The following is a 22993-nucleotide window of genomic DNA, read 5'->3' as shown; positions in this document are numbered from 1 at the left end:
TCAGATGAGGTGCTAGACAGCACTTCATCATGGACTACCTGGAATTCCAAAGGTGCCTGGGGGAGCGGTGCGGTCGGCACGCTCCAGGGACTGGACATCGTCCTGTCTGCGTCTATGGCACATGGGAGAAATGGTGAACCCTCTTCTGAGTCCTGCTGGATGCTGCATGTTGTCTCCTCAACGATGTTCCTATTGACAGACGTCCATCCTGATGTTGACAGTCTGTTTTGCTTAAGTGTCTCTCTACTTACAGTTTCCATCCTTGTCAGTCTTCATCTGTTAGCGACATGACTGGTTTCCAGCTCAGCGTCTGCTTTTAAAGAACTCTGTTGTTGTGACATCATAATGAGATATAGAAACTTACCAGAGTGATTCTTGTCATTTCACCAACATACATTTATGTCTCTAATGGCACTGGATCCATTGAATTGTGTAACTGTTTTCGAGTGTGTGTGTGTGTGTGTGTGCGCGCGCGCCCAGAATTATAGAGCATTGGTCCCACAGTGCAGCAGCACTGATCGGCCGGATGTTGTGGCGTTCTGGCTCCTCCCCCTGTCCCGCCCTCTTCTTTTTGGGGTTTGGGGGACAGGGGAGGGTGAGTGTGAGGGGTCTGCGCAGGGGCTGGAAGGAGGGATGGGTGAGGTAGAGCAGTGGGCTGGTGGAGATCACTGAGTAAAAGGCATCACTTCCGGACTTGACGGTGGCCAGGAGGACGGCATCTACAGGCTGGATCTGAGGCAGATGAGGAAACAGCCATTCTGCTTTCTTTACATAGCTATTCATGCACAGAGCTGTGATATGATAAGAAAATAGTTCTTTCGAGCTGCTGTTGTGTCCAGACAAGTCACGGTGCTATCAAAGAAGACCATGCAGAGAGAGTATTCTGAGTCTGTTTTTGACATAAGATCAAGCAACAAACTGTGCTGAATTTAGTTCACAGATGATTGGACTCAGAAGTCAGTTCAAGGCACAGCTGTTCATTTTTCTTCATCGCAGCAAACATCTGTAAAAACTCAGGTCTGTGAATTCAAAGCCGTTTCTCCCTCACCCTCTCTCTCTCTCTCAAGGTGCCCCCCAAAATTACTTTATTTATTGATAAATTGGTTGTGTCAAGCTATAATTACTGCAATATCATGTTTATAATAAAGGGGAAGTGAAAGAACCACGAATAGTGGTGATACCATTAGTTTTTCTATCTACTTTAAGTAAGTTAAAGTGATTAAAATGATGCATATTGTTGATATTCCATATACTGTATTCACAAGCTCCTACAAGAGCACTTATTATATACTTATATACTTATATACTTATACGTAATTTTGCGTCAAGAGAAAGACCAAATAGGTGGTTGAGTCGAAATGAAGATGGAGGCAAGCTGAGTCAAGGCCGGCGGTAGCTATGGGCACCCAAACGTGCGTCTTGCCCACCCAATCAAAAGTTAAGAAAAAAATTTGTTTTGTTCAGCCAATGGAAAAATAGCACAGAAAATACCAGTACCGTTTCTAACTTCTGATTGGGTGGGCAGCCTACAGCCCGCCCCCAAAGTCGCCCACTGCCCACCCCCCCTTCTCGTCGTGTTCAGGCACAAACACACAGAGCTCTGAAGCAGACCCGTCCGCTGCACAGTGTGGCCGTATTCACACCAAATGAGGTGTTGCGGCACTTCCCGCAGGGTTGTGCGGAGGTGTGCGGGGGTGTGGGCGTGTTTATTTGTGCTTCACAACTAACTGCTGTGAAACAATCAGAAAATAACGTTTTATTTCTCTGATTCACCGGCTTTCTCGCTACCACCGCTCCCTCTCTTCATTCACTCTCTAGCTCGCTCGACCACCGCTGCTCTCTCTCTCTCTCTCTCTCTCTCTCTCTCTCTCTCTCAATTCAATTCAATTCAATAGGCTTTATTGGCATGACATTTGACATGTGTTGCCAAAGCACAATTATGATTATGAAAGACAATGTTAAGGAATGAAATTAACAAAAAATAATGTGAATAACAATATTAGTTAATAGAATAAAATAGATAATGAAATAAATAAATGAAATAAAATTATATATATATATATATATATATATATATATATATATATATATATATATATATATATATAAGTATATATATATATATATATATATATATAAGTGATATAAGTAATCAAGTTAACAATTTCAATGTGACTTTAACAATGCAAGACAAACAAAAACAATGTAAGTGTTAATCTGCTGATATAGTTACATTGAAGTTTGAGTATAGGCTTGAGTTAGTTGATTTAATTGTTTTCTTTGTCACTTTTCAGTTTGAGTTTGAATAAGACTGCCTTCTAGTTTTGTAAATATTGGCTATGGTGAGAAGTCTCACTGGATTAGGTTTTAATTTTATTTGAGAACTAAGCTCATCCAATGAAAAGAAATGTTATGGAGTTGATTATGTTAAAATCTGGATGAAGGAATTTTTTTATTTTAGGGTAAATCAATCTGCCCTCCACTGACTCAAATCATAGGGTGGCAGCAAACTTAGAAATGCTGCTTCACTACCTCCCAATTTCCCTGCTTCAAATTGTTCTTTATAAATTAGAATAGAATAAAATACTACTTTATTAATCCCCATGGGGAAATTAATCTTCTGCATTTAACCCATCCAAACACCCCATACACAAACACACAGCCATAAACTGGAGAGGCCTGAGGGCACAATGGCAGGAGCTTGCATCTGATCTTGACTCTGACAACCCTCCGGTTGCCAGCTGTCATTTTGCCAGATTTTTGTGCCATCTGGCCAGGGATTCGAACCGGCAACCTTCGGACTACTAGTGTGCTTCTCTAACCTCTGGGCTACCTACCGCCCAAGTTGCCCATCTATTATTTCTATTAATTAATATAGCAGGCTAAAACCGGCCCTTACTCCATTTTTTTTAATGGCATAACTGAAGGAGCTTTTATTGTGAAATTTGAAGAGACCCGTGCCCCGGAAGTACGTTATTCCTTAGCTCGGAACGGCTCGGAGTGTTTCAAGAAGCGATAAGTTTGGATGAATTTAATAGAGATATTCGTAATGTTTAAACCACATACTAAAATCCATTAAAATTTCAATTTGTAATGCCCCTCAGTCTCCATTTACACGTCCACCTCCGGTATGACTATGTGGACTGCTGACGAAATCGCCAAGTTATGCTACGAGCGTTTCCACGAGCTTCCCCGGAGAGGGAAGCCTGAGCCGGGCAGAGAGTGGACCCTGCTGGCCGCTGTTGTAAAACTCACCCAGCATGTCAACACTGGCAAAGGTTGGACTGTGGATATAACTGCAAAATGCATCATTTTATCCATATATTTTCACTGCAATGCGTATTTATTTCTACTCAGCCAAATAAAGTGCTGTAGCTGGACAGACTTTGTGGTAGTGAGTAAAATGCCACTTGTCCCTGATTAAGTGCCGTTATCTCGTATGGGGAAGGTGTCGCGACACGTCGTTCAAAAATCTGGCAGTTTAATGCTTCCTTGCGTTTAGGCAAACATTCATACCCGGTAGAACATGACTTAAGACCTTTTACGAATCGTTAGGGTCTGCTGGTGAAATCGGCATATAGTCAATACAGCAAGCAGCACGTTATTTCAGTAAAATTTCAACTTTTACAAATGGTTCATACTGTTCGCTACCAGTCTCCACTGAGTATTTTGGTGGAAGAGGACTGTGGGAATTGGAGGCAAACCTATGCTAAACGTTGAAACTTTATTGAAATAAAGTGTTACTGTGGTATTGGATGTATGCCGAATTGCAGAGTGGCTCCTAACGAGTTGTAAAAGGTTTTAAACAGATATGTACGTTTACCGACAAGCAAGACAGCTAAAACTACCACATTATTGAATGGAGTTTAGTGTCACGTTCTCTCTATACAACACCAGAACATATAAACTAAAAATATACGAGTGTAAAAATAAGTATATGAATTTACAGCATGTATAGGGTGTGCAGCAGTAGAACATACTGAGACAAAAACGACTTTAACATTTGCATGATATGAAAATACAGGTAATATGAAAATATTAAGATATGCAAAATGTAACAAATGAGCTATCCTTTTCTATTCACAGTTGAAAAGGAGGTTGTTTCCCTGGGAACGGGGACCAAGTGTATTGGACACACAGCTATGAGTTCCAACGGTCTGTGTTGTGCTGTTGTTGTTTTTGTGTTTTTTTATGTAAATCTTATGACAGTAGCACCCAGGAAACCCAGTCAAATCCCAATGTAAAAATTCCATCATGTGTTGTCAGTATGAAAATAAGGTTTGTCATAATTTCTGAAAAGCAGACTTTGGGAGAAATAAGGTTTTCATATTCCTCTATACTCCTCTGTCATCCCTTCAGGTGATGTTCTCAATGACAGCCATGCAGAAGTCATTGCCAGAAGGGGATGCATCAGGTTAGCACACTTTAGCATACACTATGTTGAGTGACAGTAGGCTCCATGCTAACACTTTAGCATACACTATGTGATGGTAACTAGCATTATCCAAAGTAAGAAGACTGACCTTTTGGTAATACAATGTTATTTATGTACATTTGTGCATATGCATGTCTGTTTTTGTGCGTGTACGTCAGATTTCCCCATTTTCCTTAAATTTGTTTATTATTTCACTGTGTTTCATTGTGTGTGTGTGTGTCTGTGTGTGCGTGCGTGTGTAGGTACCTGACCCAGGAGCTGAACAGGGCAGTGTGTGGTCAGCACAGCTTGGTGTTTTGTCAGGCCGATCAGCAGGGGAAGTGGAGGCTGCAGCCAGGAGTTTCCTTCCTCTTCTTCACCAGTCACACTCCCTGTGAGTCCAGCATGCTTCCACTTTCCCTTACTGGCTGTCTGGAAAGTTCCGAGTCACAAGGAAATCACTCACTGCTGGCAGCAGCTCACTGCCAGCTGCTACCAAAGTACTACAGTGCTACTACACTTCTATTACAGTACTGCTGCAGTACTGCGGTGCTACATGTAGAATTTGTAAACATCAATATATCACTGTAAACCAACGAGAGTATGGTCGAGACGATTGGTAGCTTCTATCTCACACCAGTTGTATTGTTAGTGTTTCTCCAAATTAAGACTACATTTCCCATAAGCCCCGTTGCTTCCTGTCCCCCCTTCCCCTCCCTGAAGAGAATCAACATGTTGGTAGTGATTTTTCCATCTGCCTTTCACTCCTTCCACCATCTGCCACTGCCAGAAACTCTGAAAACTTTAGCTCCGTTTGCTCTGGAGGAACAGCGCCCTCTTGCTGTTTTCCACCCATACTGGTTGAACCCTACTGTACTCTCATGCCTGAAAACACATGTAGTCTGTCCTTGTCCACATTGAAAGCTGACATGCCACCTTTGTGCGTTACCAGGCGGCGATGCTTCCATCATCCCCATGACCAACAGCCAGTCCCAGCCCTGCCCTCCTGTCAGACCTGTGAAGCCCCCCGAAGGGACCGATGAAGGGATCGACAGGGGTGGAAACCTGAAACGGAAAGCCAAGGAGCCGAGTGACGGACGAAACATTAAGCTTCCCCGTCTGGAGGAACAGGAGACGGAAGAGAAGAAGCCAAAGAACAGAGGAGACACAAAACAGCCAGAATCCTCTACTTCGAATACAGATGAAAGTGAAGATCCGCCTCAAAGCGACGTTGCAGAAACACCCGCGGAAAGTCCACAGGTCCCAGACGTCCACAGGACCGGGGCCAAGTGTGTCCCGGGTGGCCCGGCCGACCTTCTGCACCCCGGGGCAGGGTACCACAGCGCCGGGGCGCTCCGGGTGAAGCCCGGGCGAGGAGAGCCGACTCTGTCGCTCTCCTGCAGTGACAAGCTGGCCCGCTGGGGGGTGCTGGGCTTCCAGGGCGCGCTGCTGTCCCACTACCTGCGGGATGCGCTCTACTTCGGCGCCGTCGTGGTGGGGAAGTGTCCCTATAGCCGCGAGGTCATGCGGAGAGCCGTGGTCACGAGGTGAGGAGCGAGGGTTTTTGTTGGGGATGTCTCGAGAAATCGAGGACTTCTGTGTAAGAGAATAAGAACAGGTTTGAGGTGAGGCCCTGCTGTCCTCCCCAGGTGCTCCCATGTGTCAGACCTTCCCGCTGGTTTCTTGCTGTGTCCTCCGGCGCTGCTCCAGTCCGGCCTGGAGTTCCCCTGCAGCCAGGCCCAGACCGAGCTCCAACACCAGGCTGGACAGGGCCGGATCTCCCCCTGTGGAGCAGGTAGGGCGGCCGCACCACGGCCCATACACTACAGAATTTCAGTTTTTTCTTTCTTGTCATAGCTCATCATCGCAGACCCCAAAAGAATTAGGACACAAAAGAATTCAAATCTTATATCGCATTTGTATATCCTTTGCCACTCACTCTTTGTATCTCTGTCACACATTTCTAGGAGCTCATTTGTGTGTTTTTGGTTTTGTTCAGTCACGCCAGTAAACGTCCTGTTTGTCTGTTCCAGCTATCAGCTGGTGTAATGTGACTGAGCAGCCACTAGATGTCACTGCCAACGGCTACAAACATGGAGTCACCAAGAAGGCCCTTGGCACAGCTAAAGCCAGGTAGAGACAACACACTGTAACTACTGTTGATGGGGAAAAGGATTAGATTCCAGTACATTAAAAATATTTCAATGCACGGTTTATATGCCCTGATTGCATCACATGAACTCACTTTTTACTGCATTTCATCTCTACATACTGACAACATATGTTTATAGATTTAGACCAGGGTTTGATTGACATTTCTCTCTCTCTCTCTCTCTCTCTCTCTGTTTCCAGGTCTCTTCTCTGCAAAGTGGAGCTTTTCCATTCGTTCCTGTCTCTAGTATCAGCCACCGACCCGTCCCTCCTTCCCAACTCTCTCAGGTTCGGAACAATAGCCCCTTTCACACTTTGCTCCTATCGGATGAAAATGTCGCGTCTCCGAGAACATCGGCCATCGTTGAGGTCTTATTCTCAGCTCGGCGCCTGCACACGTCACCGATAATACGCCTGGTTCTGAGCGGGTTCCACGGCCCCCAGAAACATTTAAAACATCACCAAAATGATGATCTAAACTTTCTGGTGCTATACCCCACCCTTCTGGTACTTGAGGCGTGGCTGATCCAGAGTGAGTCATGCTAAACTGAAAGCGAACATTTGTGTGTCACCGGCATCACAAGTAACATCGTAATATTAAAAAAAGTCTAGGGAGAGTCTTGAAACGCCAGTGGGTGGGGAGTTTTTGTTCCAAACCAGAGTTTAGGCCAGAAAGTGAGTTCTGGAAGCCAGATATCTCTGCAGCTGGTGAAGTAATGATTGATTTATTGGTATTGATCAACAACCCTATCAACCCCCCACAGATATGTTATGCTTATTTGGTGCTATGGGACAGCAAAATGTAGCCAAGTGAATGGTTCCACTTCCAAGACTGCTGCAAAGAACCATCTAAATATAATATCTGCTAAAAAAGAATTGGGCTTTTTCCTTCAATAATTGACATAGAGGCAAGTCTGCCACTCCAAGCATTATATTGTATTTTTTTGGCAATTGAATACATTATGACTCTTGTCCTCTATTCCTTGCCAAAGCATATAGGATGTCGCACAGCTTTCTGTGATTATACAGCACATTGTGTGTGTGTGTGTCTCTGTGTTTGTGGCTTTTCATGCTCGCATTTTGTCTGTCAGTCTCCATGTGTGCATCTCTGTGGTTGTTCTTGTTCACATGCATTCTGTGTGTGTGTGTGTGTGTGTGTGTGTGTGTGTGTGTGTGTGTGTGTGTGTTGATGGCTAAGAATCCTCTCCAAAGGAGAACAGTGGTCCCTCTGTTCCTCAGCTCTCCAGCAGATAACCTGATCCCGGCTCAGTCCTGCCTCACACATGGGACCCCGCAGCACACACACACACACACACACCCCAAGCATACAATGACAAGATTTTATACGACCACAATGGTTTGTCTAGTGAGGAGGGACAGCTAAAGTATCAGCCCTGCATCTATTTAGCAATAAAGACATGTGATGTGTATTAACTGAAGGTAACAGGGAGTGTCCATTGTTCTGGATTTGCGAGTTTTGTGCCTGATGGGAGTTTTGTCATTCTCATGCAGAGCTGGAGACTGGAATAGCTAAATGAATGACTGGCTCCGTTTACATTCATTTACATTATGTTCTTAACCAGTTTGCTGCAGTAACCTGGTTTTGATTCGGAGTCTTTCTGTGTGTGTCTCTTATGTGTGTCTGTGCAGGGGGAAGGAGCTGCACAGCTACTGGGACTACAAGCAGGCGTCCCAGTCTTACCAGCAGGCCTGGCAGCAGCTGCGTGACCAGGCTTTCCCTCTGTGGCCGCGCAGCGACCGAGGCCTTCTGCTGTTCCACTGAAGCCCCCCCCCCCCTCTCTGCAGCTTCAAATGCCTCCGCCAAGGTCGCCGAAACGCTCGTTTTTCTGTCGCACGTACTCGGAGGACAAGGGTTACAAAACGCAACTGGTCAGCAGGTAACCGGTGGCGTTTACAGTCCCACATGGGATATTCGGAGCCTCGCTGATATGAACGCCTCACAAAAAGTAGTCATTTTATTCTTGTCAGGGTTGAAAAGCCTCTGAAACAGCATTTAGACCATCATGGGACACTAAAACTCTCCACTGAAACCCAGGATGATAATAGTCTAACATACTCCCGCATACTTGTGTAGAATCTGATCAAAGTGTCTCATTAGAATCAGTTCAGGTTAAGGTCTTCCCATAGACAGCCAGTGTAGTATTGATCAATTCTACAATAAATATGTAATCAACCATACTGGATCATATCAGAGGTAGATGATACTGACTGATTGATATCCGATTTTTAATAAAAGGTCAATGTTGGCAAACCGATATATTGGTTTAACCCTAATCTCCATAATATCCATTTATTAAGCCTATCGGGTCATCTGGGCAGTCTGGACGTTTAGATGAATAATGTTCTACTGTATTGGATACCCCATAGCCCAAGATGACATCGACTTCAGCAGCGGGACACCCAGCGCCGCCATGCTGCTCCAAGAGGTCGTTGACCGCTCATTAGTGTCCTCAGATGACGGTTGTTTTTCTGAACGTGGAACCTGTTGTGACCGCAGCCGCCCTACAAAAATACAGCTGGATACACCAGCCTGGATGTGGAACCCCATTAAGGACTTTTTTGTAATTTGCACACGGGGAGTTCAGTGGTTAGCGCCTTCGCCTCGGAGCGAGAAGGTCCCCGGTTCCATTCCCGGTCCTCCCTGTGTGGATTGGAGACTTGTTGGTATGAATGTGAGTGTCTGTCTGTGTTAGCCCTGTGACGGACTGGAGACCTGTCCAGGGTGTCTCAATGCATGCTGGGATAGACCCCAGCCCTCCATGACCCTGAGTAGGAAGAATGAATGAATGAATGAGTTTAATCTGCATTTTTCCATGCAACAGTTGGATCCTTAGTGGATGAATAGACAGGGAATCTGCTGTGAAAGTGTGTTTGTTAACCAGTGGAAGGACAGAGGATCAGCTATGGAAGGGAATTTGTGGACATTCGGCCGCATTTTGCTACGGCTTTGGCTAATAGATTCCCCTGAAAAATGACCCATTTCAGTGAAGCTAATATTGAGCAGTGTATCGCAGATTATGACCTTGCTGCCTTACATTGTCAATTCACTGACACTCCCATTCCTTCGTTAGGGACAACAGAAAGGGTCTTTCCAGGTTTCGCTTTTTCAGTAAAGCTCCACTTCACAGCTTCCAGTTGTTCACCTTTGTAGGTCTGTTGGTTCTAATTTTACAACATGTACCTGGTTTTCTTGTGAGGGAGAAAAGGTTGAAAATGGATGATAGAGAGTCTGAGGAGGGCGGAGGCAGGAGGAATCAGTGGCATCTAATATTATTTGCCACCAGAAATTCCAAACCTGCGTATATCCATTGCATTTCCGTGGGCAGAGTGGATTCATAACTAATGGCCGACCAGATGGTATTATTTGATCAATGTGATAAATGATTAGACATAGGTCACCGAACTATCACCTTAGAGGGAACAATGGTCCAATGATGGGATGTTTTTATTTAACTAAGGTATGGTGAGTGCCACACCTTGCCAGACCCAGCTGACGTCCATGTCCAGGAGGAAGTTCCTTGTGGTCCTTGTGACCGAAACGCCGACTCTTTTTAATAAATCAATGCAGAGGTGATAAGTGTGTGCAGGAATTGACTTTTTTCTTTGGAACAGGAGGAAGTTCATGCCATCGCAATGCCAGATTCAGACTCAGATAACATTCCTCTCTAACAATGATTCCTCTGTTAATGAAATTCGCTTGGAGCTGCTGTGTCCACTCATGTTTGTCTCTCCGGGTTAAAATGTACAAATGTGCCCAAGGCTTGATTTCTTAATCAGGACATGGCGTTACGGCAGATAAGCCCGTCACGCGAACTGTGGGCGTCGGGGAGGATATTTAGAAATCTGTTTTTGATTGAGAAAGGGAAATTCATGGAAAATGGTCATGCCAAGATGCTCTGTTGTTACTTTTCTTTTGTTCATATCAGTCGTATCCGTCTCACTGCTCCTGGTTGTACAGGAGTTTCTTTAATTTGTATTAAATGTGACGATGCTTTCTGCAATATGGTTTTTCAGGTGTGAACACTTAAATATTTCATGTTGTCCGTCACTTAATATTTTGACAAATATGTAATATTTGACAAATATTTGACAAAGTGTATTGTGTTTTTTTTTTTTTTAATAAAAGACCAACAACTCGAATTAGAATCATTTTACATTTGTTTTTATTGGTCAGGTCATCCAGCTACCTTACCTTTTTTGAAATATCTAAAATTCTTTTATGTTTTTAAGATATAATAAACAATCAAACAACATTGATGAAATAAAACAATCCTGTATATCATAGCATTCGATCAATATATTACACATCTAGGAATACTGTCAATGTTACATCCCATGTTTAAAAGCCTGAATCAGCTTTACGGTGCACAAATGTGAATGGTAAAATGACTTAAGTAAAGGGTGGAAACACACCAGATTTCTTAAACCAATTCAGCACCAAAAACTACGATCGCAGCCAAACTGTCAACATCCGAGTAATTTGTGAATGTCTCTGAAAAAAAAAAAAATGATGGTGGTTCTGATTTTTCATTATGATCTTTGAAAAATGTGTGGTCAAACTCTTTGGTAACACTATACTTGAAGTGTTCATCAGAAATAATAAGGTATTTTAGGTGGAGGGGTGGAGTCTTTATAAACAGTGTTAAAAATTTTTTAAATAATAAGACATCATAAGCACATTAACATTATGATTGTATTTTAATCATTAAAATTTGAACCAGATATAATTGGCTGGGGTCGAATACTTTCAGGGTTAACTATATTTCTGCTAACAGCAGCATAACACGATCATACCAGATCCATAAGGTAAATAATGGAAGTCATAAAGCAGTATAATGTTTCTGACGTTATAAAGTAAGAATCCGCATATCGTAATGTGCTGATGGTGGCTCACAATGCACTTCAAATAAAGTGTTACCAGTTTTTCTACTGAGTATCCATTTTTGACGAATTAAATCCAGGGATTTAAGGAATAGTTCACCAAAAAAATGAAAACTTGGTCATGATCTGCTCACCCTCATGTCAGTTGAAACGCTGGTGAAGTTTGTACGTCCACATAACACACAGCGAGTTAGCTAGCGCGGCTCTATGTCAGCCTCCTTCAAAAGTGGCCGGGTCCTGGTTCTTTTAAGTTCCAAAAATGGCAAAATATGACCAGAAAATGACTCCAACCAGCATAATCCAAGTGTTCCGAAGCCAAACGATTGTACTAAAACATCTCAGTACTAGCTTACGAAGAGCCGCCAGATCGCTGTAGGGTGACCAGAGCTCTGTGAGTGTGGAAAAGGTATGTAGGACTTGTGGACCCACAGTCGTTTGGCTTCACAACACTTAGACAATGCTGTTTGGAGTAAAGTTATGGTCATTTTTGCCCTTTTTGGAACTCTAAAGAACCAAGACCCGGCCACAGTAGTTCTTCTCAAGAAGGCGTGTGTGTTGTGTAGACATTCAGAATTCACCAGTGTTTCAACTGACATGAGGGTGAGTAGATAATAACCAAGTTTGACCTTCAGGTGATCGTGGACGAAATGCTTGCGGGTCTTATCAAATGATCCTGGATCAGTTCTCACACGCAGAGAAGCTGGATAAATGTGGAAAAAGAGGAGAGGTAATGCATCAGTGCATTCCAGGAGTTATTTTGGGATAACCCTTTTTTTGATGTACTCGCTTTCCCTCAACCTGCCTCGTCCACTTCTACTTTAGTTAGTGATTTCCTACATTTCCCAGAATGCCTTTCAACAACCCCCAGAGTAGGGGTGTGAACTTGTTGCTTTCAATTAAAGGTTGGCATATGGGAATCTACATAGTTAGCTAGCCAACTAGCTGGTGAATATTGGGTAATTTCTATGATCGCGGCTGCAACCCTCACTTAAAATGCTACATGTTTTGTGGTTGCATTGCATTCTGGTCTGTTGAGGCTACTGTCAGTGGAGAAATTGGTCTCTCTCCTCTTCTACGATGGATTTCTCCCTGTATGATTGTTGAACATCTGCGCAAAGTGGTGAATCTAGAAATAAGCCCTCGCTCTTTGATTCTGAGGGACTGACACCAAAACTTGACGTTTACCGCTGATGTTTAAGATCGCTGAAACATTTTCTGATATCAAACTCCATTGTAGCTGCTCAGGAACTATCTCGACGTGACGTCAAGTTGTCTATATTTGGCAAGCATAAGTCTATTATGGCGCAAAATGACTAAATAAATGTTGCGTCTGGGGATGCAAACAGTGATTTTTGAGGGAAAATGGACTTAGGTTCTTTTGATTTCCATTAGGAAAGGTGGAGCAAGCAAAAAAACAAAGAGGCCTGGGTGAAAGAATTAAAATGAGAAAAGAACTGGCCTGACAAGTTTGCTGAAGATGCTGATTCATGTTGAAATTGGGAAAGACTGGCACCTATCAAATCTACAGTGTTTGCAGCAATTTGTTAAAACTAAGTAGATAATTTACTCATGTTTCTCACAGAATGTAGCCAAGAGGAACTTAGCTATGTTAGCTATGTCTGCTTTAGCCATTCTACCAGTGTTAACTTAGCAAGCTAGCATGAACCTTTTTGTGCCATGTTAGTTACGACTCACTTTAGCTACCATGTTACCTGAATGCCACCTAACCTAACTTATATTGCTGACTAAACTTATTAATATTTATACATCCATCAAGGTTAGAGGTTAAAGTGCCATTCAGCTCAGTAAGTTAACACCATTAGAATGACGTAGCTAATGTAGCTAAATGATCTATTTACTTGTGACAAGGTCTTTCACAAAAAGTTATTATTTGATAGCTGCCAGTCTTTCCCAATTCCAACATCAATCAGCCTCTTCAGCAAACTTATCAGAACAGCAGTCTCCAGGTCTTCTTCTCACTTTCATTTTTTCATTCAGTCTTGTTTTTTTGTCTGCTCCAACTTTCCTGATGGAAACCGAAAGAATCACAATCCACTTCCCTTGAAAACCTGCATCCCCAAACACATTTTTTAGTCATTTTGCTCCAGAGCAGACCTACGTAGGTTTGAAGTTAGCAGTCAAAAAGAACCCAGAAGTGCCTGATGCCTAGTTGTTCACTATGTGAATATCACATATTGGCGATGTACCTTGCATTTCTGGGTCCTTTTTGTTGTTTGGTGTGTTTTTCTTCTTCCTGTGGATAACTGGCCAAATGTAGACGACATGACGTCACATCGAGATATTTCCAGTGCAGCTACAATGGAGTTTGATAGCAGAAAATGTGTCAGCGATCTAAAACATCAACGGTAAACGTCAGGTTTTGGTGTCAGTCCCTCAGAATCAAAGAGCAAGGGCTTCTTTCTAGAGCCGCCATTTTGCACCAAGAGATGTTCAACAATCACACAGGGAGAAATCCATCGTAGAAGAGGAGAGAGACCAAATTCTCCACTGACAGTAGCCTCAATGGACCAGAATGCACAGCTGAACCTACAGCTGAAATGCCCGGGCACTGTCAGGCACATTCTCTGGGGGTTGTTTAAAGGCATTCTGGGAAATGTAGGAAATCCCTAACTGAAGTACAAGTAGACAAAGCAGGTTGAGGGAAATTGGGTACGCCAAAAAAGTTAATTACAACACTTCATCAAAATAACTCCTGGAATGCATTGGACATCACAGACTGATGATATGTAACAGTGTACGAGTATCTGAGGGGGGATTTTTCCTTTAGGTTGAAGTTCTGATGTTTATGTGATGATTACATGGTAAGAAAAGTGTATCTCTGCTCCTAATGGGCTCATAATCTCAACACAATACACTTCAAGTAAAGTGTTACCAAAAGACAGGCCCTGAGCTGGAGAAACACTAGCTAATAACCGGCGCTCCATCTGCCGAATCCGGTTATTCGCCGACCAAAGAGCATGAGCTGCTTTCTTTCACATGCTTGTTTTTCGTTCCTGTATTCATAAGTCTTATCATACCGCTGAGTGTGCCTACAGATTTAAATTTACATAACTGAAGTCTCGAGTACATGATATGAGCCATACAAATGCATCCATAACATGGTTAATGAATCTAGTCACGTGATTATAAGGTTTCTTCCACACGTCCGCCGGACACGATTTTCTTTGACATAATCAAGCCTGACTGAAAGAAATGTAGCATGACTGGGTGGAGCAATGTGTAATCACTGGAGCGTGTGTTTGTGTGTGTGTGTGTGTGTGTGTGTGTGTGTGTGTTAGAGCCCAACAAGTGTTTTGTCTGATACCGAATCCAATACTTGGAGAGGAAAATTAATGATATCCGATACAACTGTGTGGTGATGATTCCATATATTTTATGGTGGCGTTAAAGATATTTGTCTTCAAACTGGTCTTTCAAAGACGACAAATGGCTCCACTGAAGGCTGTTTGACTATTAAAATCGAGTGTTACTTGACATTAATAATCATCCTAGCCCTGTCTAGACCCAAATACAATTTTTGAACATGTTAATTTATTCTAGCAATTTTGTGTAGAGTTATTTTTTTTCCATAAGGGTCTAGTTGAAACGTGTCAAAAACCTCGTTTTTGAATGATTGTGCTGGAATCTTGTTTGTGCTGATTGTGTTGGTGCATTACTGGTATAAGACACGTCAGTATTGATATATCTGTCAAAGGCTAATGTCAGACAATAACACTGTGCACCAATATACGTTGGGCCCTACTGTGTCAGTGTATGTGTGTTTGTGTGTGTGTGTGTGGTGGATAGAGTGGCATACAGTACAGCATTAACCCCGTGTTGTATAAAAGGCCTTGAAACCAAAGGTGTTTTCTCCGCTGTAGGCCACGTACAGAAAGCCGTCCTCGTCCTTCTCCTTGTCGTACAGCTGGCCCATGGTCAGACTGCAGAAACAAACAAAAGAAGACTCTTATTAGACCATTACATTTACATTTTAGGCATTTAGGCTATCAAAAATTCCAAGTATTCAGTGTTTCCTCCACAAATTGTATTCTTGTCAGGGTTGAAAAGCCTCTGAAACAGCATTTAGACCATCATGGGACACTAAAACTCTCCACTGAAACCCAAGATAATAATAACAATAAAAATATATACTCATACATACTTGTGTAGAACCTGATCAAAATGTCACAAGGTCTTCCCATAGGCAACCAGTGTAGTATTGAACAATTCTACAATAAATATGTAATCAATCATATCCATCATATCAGAGGTGGACCACACTGACAGGACCAGATCTCATTTTTAATAAAAAGCCAATAGTTCACTCCTCATTCAGTTTCCTTGTAATGCTTGATGATGGTTAATCTGTAAAGTCTGCACTTCACTTTATATCCAATAGAAACATCTAGTGATGTATCACCATGCGACATACTGGAATAACAATACTGCTTTGTCATTAAACACATTTTCCCCATTATTGGTGTTGGTTCAAAAAGTCTCGGATAAACAAAATCCTGCCATATTGCACTGATTCACACATTCACTCCCGAGACAGGCTGACACACACACACACACACGCATACACACACACGCAATGTACATTCCAGAGGTGTGGGACACATGAGTCTGCCACGATAACAAACTCTTGTGTTATTGTGAAGTGGAGATGAATGCACAGTTGCATAAGGAAAGCGGTGGCTGTAGTATATAGTATTTCCTTTCAAGGTTCTATTCAGCCAGACTCCTGGCTGAGGGTGTATCCCTGCCTAGATAAGGCATCTATCTATAGTGTTGCTGTATCCTCCTCCAACACAATGGCTATCTATGACTAATGGCACTTGACAGGAAGGTTCAAATGAGGTCGGGTCGCTCGGTGGGTCAACCAATATGTGTTCCTGTGTAAGATTGGACATGCAGCGCCAAGAAAACAAGAAAATAAGAGCTTGAAGTTTAGACATTGTAATACTTTTCCAGGCCTTAAATTTAGATTATTAATTTCAAGACTTTTCCAGACTTTTTAAGAACCTGTAGATACCCTGAACTAAGACCAGAAGAAGAAATAAATAGGCCAGAGAAATAGGTCAGATTCTCTAGATGTTTGTGCATCATATCAGCATGTAAATAGGTGCGAATGCAAACAGACAAGTGGTGGTTTTTTATGGGTGTAAACGAAGAGGACAGGTGTGGCTGCATCCTCTTTCACAGGGAGATTGATTTCACACACACTAAGAACTCATATGTTCCTGCTCTTCAGTTACAGAGATGGATGGATAAACCGACATGCACGTACACACATGAACGAGGGGGGTTCTTGCTTAAGCTTTCACTGCACATCACTTTAAGTAGGCCAGGGCCTCGCAAATAAATAATTAATTACATTGGTGTCCACTTGTTTAAGTGACGACAACAACGCCATAGCATGTGAACAACTCATTGGCCTTCAGGAGACGATTACATAAGGCGCATTTACTCATGATAAACGAGGCAAAGGATGCAATAGGATGCAATGGAGTCAGGATATGGTGTAGTGTTCCTTGACCGACTTCAAAAAGAGGCGTGCTCAATTCACTTTCAGTTCAATGAGTTCAGCAGGTGGATTTTCTTAATTCAAAGGTTAAGAAACACCAGTTCCTCTATCCAATCTATAACAGAATACTTGAATAAATGTATGGTCGTTACTCGTTGGGATTCCGTTAACATGCTTGAATTAAAGGGACCAGAAACACTGAAAATGGTTGAGATGTTAACTGATATCTAGGTGATGTTTGAGATATAACATAATAATAGTAGGCATTACCTCCACACATAGGTGTATATGTTTAAGTGCTGATGTTTTAGGCGCCAGTCGACAATTCTCTTTTCTACGGGGTTAAGAATGCAAAGGTGAACGTCATTGGATGTTTCATAGTGTCTTACTTTAGTTGGACTCTACCTTGGCTAAGACACCAGGGTTTCTCGACTGAATGGTGGTGTGGGTTCGAATCCATCTTCTGACAAGCAGTTTGAATGCTTCTGTAGTTGCCGGTTTTCCAATGATTCCACACTTTTCAGACAACCTGTCTATGGGTAACTTTGTATGGCCATTAGTATCCTTTCACGGTGCGTTTGTTCCTTAAAGCCCACTGTGTCATCAATTTTGAGATTATTCTTTTTCCCCAATTCCTATGCCATCTGAAGAATTGTGTACTTTTCAGGTATTGGGGCCTCACATACAGTAGTGCACAATTCTTTGATAGTATAGAAAGTGAAAGCTGCACTAGGCAACTTTGTCTGTAAGTTGCAGCAGGAGGCAACTGTCTGAATTTGTGAAAGTTTGAAGGACTTCATTATCCAGAAATCATGTAATGTGACGGCCAATGAACTGGTCACTTCCCGGATCTAAATTGTTTTTTTCTTAGCGGTTGGTAGGGTGGAGATGATACATAAAAATTGTGTCTAGTGCAGCTTTAACTGCCCCACTAATATTTACCGTTCTCCCAAACTGTATCACCAGCTTCATGAATGAATTCGTGGACGGCAGTTTGTGAATTCGGACATAATGTTCATGAGTCCGTTCCTTCCCATCTCTCACCTGGACTGGGGAACCGTTTTGTCGACGAAGAGGAAGATGGCTTTCTCCGAGGGCAGCTGGATGCGTTTCCTGATGATCCACATGAACTGGGCCACTGTGATGTCAGAGGGCACCAGGTACTTCCTCTTATCGATGTCCACTATCTGCGAGCCGGACACCTTCTCCACTATCACCTGGAATACAACCGTGAATGCAAACATCAGCGCATTTGTGACATTCCATAGTCATACGGGCTGCATATCTGAATACCTTCTGACTAACATCTCATCTGTGAACATCCATTGTTCATTTAATGTGATTATACTGTGGCAGGACCTTGTTTATCTGCAGCCTCAGGAATGGATGTAGTTCACGAGAAATGAAATGTCGGGAATGCTAAAAAAAGTGTTGAGAACACAACTCTGAAATTCTCGATGTAGACAATTTAAATGCATTTCATTTCCAATAAAGGAATTTCTCACAATTTCAGATAGTCAATAAAATATTGTCCCACCACCACCGATTTTTTCCCCCTTATTACACTTATTTGGTAATGAGGAGTGATAGGTTCAGATAAATGAAGTTCCACTGTATTTTAGGCGGACTTCGTTTCGGATAAATGAGGTTCCACTGCATTTTATGCCGATGTAGGTTCAGATAAATGAGGTTCCACTATTTTATGCAGACCTACGTTGGGATAAATGAGGTTCCACTATTTTATGCAGACCTACGTTGGGATAAATGAGGTTCCACTGTATTTTATGCAGACCTAGGTTCAGATAAATGAGATTCCACTATATTTTAAGCGGACCTATGTTCAGATAAATGAGGTTCCACTATATTTTAAGTGGATCTAGGTTGGGATAAATGAGGTTCCACTGTATTTTATGTGGACCTAGGTTGGGATAAATGAGGTTCCACTGTATTTTAAGTGGACCTACGTTGGGATAAATGAGGTTCTACTGTATTTTATGCAGACCTAGGTTGGGATAAATGAGGTTCCACTGTATTTTAAGCAGACCTAGGTTGGGATAAATGAGGTTCCACTGTATTTTATGCAGACCTAGATTGGGATAAATGAGGTTCCACTGTATTTTATGCAGACCTAGGTTGGGATAAATGAGGTTCCACTGTATTTTAAGCAGACCTAGGTTGGGATAAATGAGGTTCCACTGTATTTTATGTAGACCTAGGTCCGGATAAATGAGGTTCCACTGTATTTTATGCAGACCTAGGTTCGGATAAATGAGGTTCCACTGTATTTGAAGATGACCTAGGTTAGGATAAATGAGGCTCCACTGTATTTTATGCGGACCTTGCAATATGAACCTCATTATCAACGCTGAAGGGAAATATCTTACATCTTCCACCAGCGTTAACATATTGTATTTAATGCCCTAACCAATGCAGCGATCCTACACAATGGGAGGAACCTTCATCTGCGCTCACCATCTCTGTGTCCTATTCTTTCGCAGTAGTGTTCCCATTGAACAGGTGCAGAATGAAAGAACCGGTAAAGAGGATCGAGTTTAACAGGTATTATCATCCACACAAAGGGCCTTGAAAACAGCATACAATGAGGCATTTCTTCAGTCCGGTTTGTTTAACACCTACTGTTCTCCACACGTGGCACGGGGTCACTCTGCAGGTCCTTTGACCTGAGGTCAATCTGCAGCTCGGCTGTATTCCGCTACAATTGGCGTGGTGAAATTTACCTCGAAGGCAACTGCTCTTCAATGGTGACAAGAAGGTGTGTCTGCTTTTGTTACCCAGTGTGAAATGAATTACACTACAACTGTCCTGAAATCAGATCACAAACACAGTACATGATGGGATTCTGGTGGCTCGAAACTAGGGTTCGACTGATATGGGTTTTTGAAGGCTGATACTGATATTCAGTATTTTAAATTTTTTCATTTTCCTGCCAAAATGTTACAAGTATTCAGTGTTTCCTCCAGAATTGTATTCTTGTCAGTGTGGAAAAGCCTCTGAAACAGCATTTAGACCATCATGGGACTAGACCCAGACTAATGAAATTCTTTTAGGGTTAGCAGCTCCTTAAGGCGGGGTGACCACCACACCTGTTCAATGGTAGGAGAAACTCTGGCACACATTAGACTTTTTAAATGTTTAATCATTTTCTGTACAAAGAAAATAAAATTCATTGCAGCATTTGCAGACTGTTTTCCTCCATCGTATCAGAAGTGAAGAACTGGCCGATATCCAATATTTAATATTAATAAAAGGCCAACACCGGCCTGATATATCAACAAACTGATACATGGCTCTACTCGACACATACATCTAATGCAGTTTTCTCAGCAGAGACTCTCAGGCAGGGCTAAAGCTAAAGTGGCCGCTAACTGCTGAGTCAAACCCGGAGGCCTAGTAACCCACACCGCTGCAGGGGACGGCAGATGTAAAGCTGAAACACAACTGGAGCGCCGGGGGTGTGGGTGAAATACTATAGGGCTTCGCTAGCATGGGGGTGTGAAAGAGACAGTGGACCAGAAGGAGCTGGTGGACTCCCAACTAGTCCTGGAATATCATGGAATTCTGAGAGGTATATTCCAGACAGGGAAAGTCAGGGAATTTGATCAATTCTCTGGGGAAAGTCAGGGAATATCATTGAATTTTACAAATGGGTCACTTTACAGGAATATAGCAGAATGTGTTTGATTACTTGTTTCACACATTCATTGCATTAGATGGTTTAAACCAGACTGCTCCAGCCCTTTAGAAAAACATGATCAAACCAGGAAGGAAGAACATTTTTAGGTCATGGAAGACGCTCTGGCTTAGTCATGCAAAGTCATGGAAAAGTCATGGAATTTTGCATAAGGGCCACAGTGGGAACCATGATCCTCTGAGGTGTATCAAAACCCCAAATCTGTCAGTCATGACTTATAAGTGCCACTCACTCACTCCTTGTATCTCTTCTTTCCCCCCTCATCCCTGCCATTCACTCACTCACTCAGTCATTCGCTCCTTCTATCTCTGTCTTTCTGTCACTCAACCCCATCCCCCTTTACTCACCGGTACTCTGTCAGGATATTTGTTGCGTATTTTGGCTGACTCCACACATCGGTGCTCTGAGGGGAGAGACAGGAAACAAACAGGAAGTCAAGAGATTAAATGGATGAGCAAGGCCTCTGAGGAGTCTCCCCTGATGTGTCGCTGCCAAATACAGCCAAGCGTAGTCCAATATAGTGCTCCATATGCAAGATCAAGCACTGCATAAGGGCAGACAGGCGGGAGGCCTTGCTGGAAGTAGAAAACTGCTGCAATCTACGTAGCAGGGAGGAGTAGATGTTGGACACCAGGCAAAAAATGCTTTATCAGAGAATTTCCCAATGCTGACATCCATTACAAAGAGGTTAACATGCCACAAATCACAGCAAAGCCACTTGGTTGCCTGCCCATTTCACACTCTCTAATGGAGAAAAATGTATTATCTTTTATTATTCTTGTGTAATGGACCCAAACCAAGCCGTAATTGTTTAGTGAACATAATAAACTGGGTCAGTATTCTCTATCAAGTGATACTCACAATTTTTGTACTCAGGATCATTATCAAAGTGACATTAGTGCATCTCTATTCTCAATTCACTTTACTGGCAGGGCCAGATGGAGCAGGCAGACACTGAACAGAGACCCTGCAGGGGTGATGAGGTGTGGTGGATCCATTTAGGTTCAACACATCACACTCTGCTTCATTAGCCTAGATAAGAGGCCTACTTTTGGAAACACCTCTACAAAATTGGCAGCAGCATTTCATCAAAAAAGGGAGACCTGAGGTTATCTGAAGAGGGTAGAAGAACAGAAGCTGTGGAGGAGGAGTGGAGGGAGAAAACAGAAATTCAAACTCAAGCAACTCTGGGTTGTATTGGGTTTAAACTGCCAAAAGCCAAACAAAAACGGGTAGACAATAACAGAAATGTCTATTTTAGCCTCCTTCTAAGAGTTGTCTTGACTTCTGGGGTTAAAAAACATCTCGTCCCGACAGTTGCCATTTCCTTTTATATGGAGAGAATGTTACGCCAAACTGCATTCAAAAATCAGGTACTTCAATATGGCATTGATAATCGGAAAACGTGCATACCTGGTAGAATATGACTTAAGACCTTTAAGCCTTGCTTTGTACCAACTCTTCAATTCGGCATGTGTCTAATACAAATGGTAGTAGTTATTTCAATTCAATTTCAACTTTAATAATTGGTTCGCCTATAATTCCCACTCTTCTTCCATCAAAATACACAGTGGAGGGCGGTACCTAGCAGTGTGCACCAATTCTAAAAGTTGTAATTTTGTTTAAATTAAGTAGTGCTTGATAGATCATATGTACGCCGAATTTACCAGTAGGCTCTAAGGATTTGTGAAGGCCTCAAGTCGTGTTCTACCAGGTAGGTGCGATTGCCGATAAGCAAGGCAGTGTTAAATTGCCACATTTTTGAATAGAGTTTGGCGTACTGTTCTCTCCATAGAAGAGAGAACGGCACGCGCCGAGGCTACAAGCCAACTTGCTAACATGATCTGTCAGCGCTGTACAAGGTGAGCCCCCGTTCTCTGAGGGAAGACGGCTGTCATTTAACTTGCAGGAAGAGCATATTAGCGTTTTTTTTGCAAGCCGCGTAGCCATTATGGTTTTTACAGCAGTGACAGGGAGCCCAGGCAAGCATGCATGTCTGCACCTTCGGGATGACATGGCAAACTCCAAAACAGAGCACAGGAAACTACAGGAAAGGAGGATGCATGACAGTATCAGTAAGAGCATCTGTTTCATAACAATCAAAATCCCTTTACCGAGGGAATGATCCTCTTTAAACATCCATTTCATTTTTGCTGGATCCCCACACTGAGGCGTGATGCTAAATTCGGAATGCGAGCGTCTAAATAAGCGGCTAATGTCGATGCAATGGAGCAAAATCCCGATAGAAAAAGATGAAAACAAAACGTCAACAATGTCTCTCTGCCCA

At 42.7% G+C, this 22993-nt stretch overlaps 2 protein-coding genes across 2 annotated transcripts; one reads left to right on the top strand and one right to left on the bottom strand.

Moving 5' to 3' along the window:
* The first annotated feature begins 3136 nt into the window (after window positions 1-3136).
* Window positions 3137-8348, top strand: adat1 (adenosine deaminase tRNA specific 1). Its single transcript, XM_071911269.2, has 9 exons — window positions 3137-3278; window positions 4087-4155; window positions 4360-4414; window positions 4678-4808; window positions 5367-5961; window positions 6064-6209; window positions 6448-6547; window positions 6767-6853; window positions 8216-8348. The coding sequence occupies exons 1-9, from the start codon at window positions 3137-3139 to the stop codon at window positions 8346-8348; spliced, it is 1458 nt and encodes a 485-aa protein (XP_071767370.2).
* Window positions 8349-12931: 4583 nt separating this feature from the next.
* Window positions 12932-22993, bottom strand: gabarapl2 (GABA(A) receptor-associated protein like 2). Its single transcript, XM_071911244.2, has 4 exons — window positions 22821-22993; window positions 21054-21109; window positions 18039-18211; window positions 12932-15408 (listed from the first exon to the last, which is right to left on the bottom strand). Exons 1-4 carry the CDS (start codon window positions 22852-22854, stop codon window positions 15294-15296), a joined length of 378 nt encoding a protein of 125 aa, XP_071767345.1. The 5' UTR covers window positions 22855-22993; the 3' UTR covers window positions 12932-15293.

The sequence above is a fragment of the Centroberyx gerrardi genome, chromosome 4, assembly GCF_048128805.1.
Source record: "Centroberyx gerrardi isolate f3 chromosome 4, fCenGer3.hap1.cur.20231027, whole genome shotgun sequence".
Taxonomy (NCBI): Eukaryota; Metazoa; Chordata; class Actinopteri; order Beryciformes; family Berycidae; genus Centroberyx; species Centroberyx gerrardi.
Note: the sequence above shows the minus strand (reverse complement) of the source record. Positions and strands in the feature narration are given on the sequence as shown.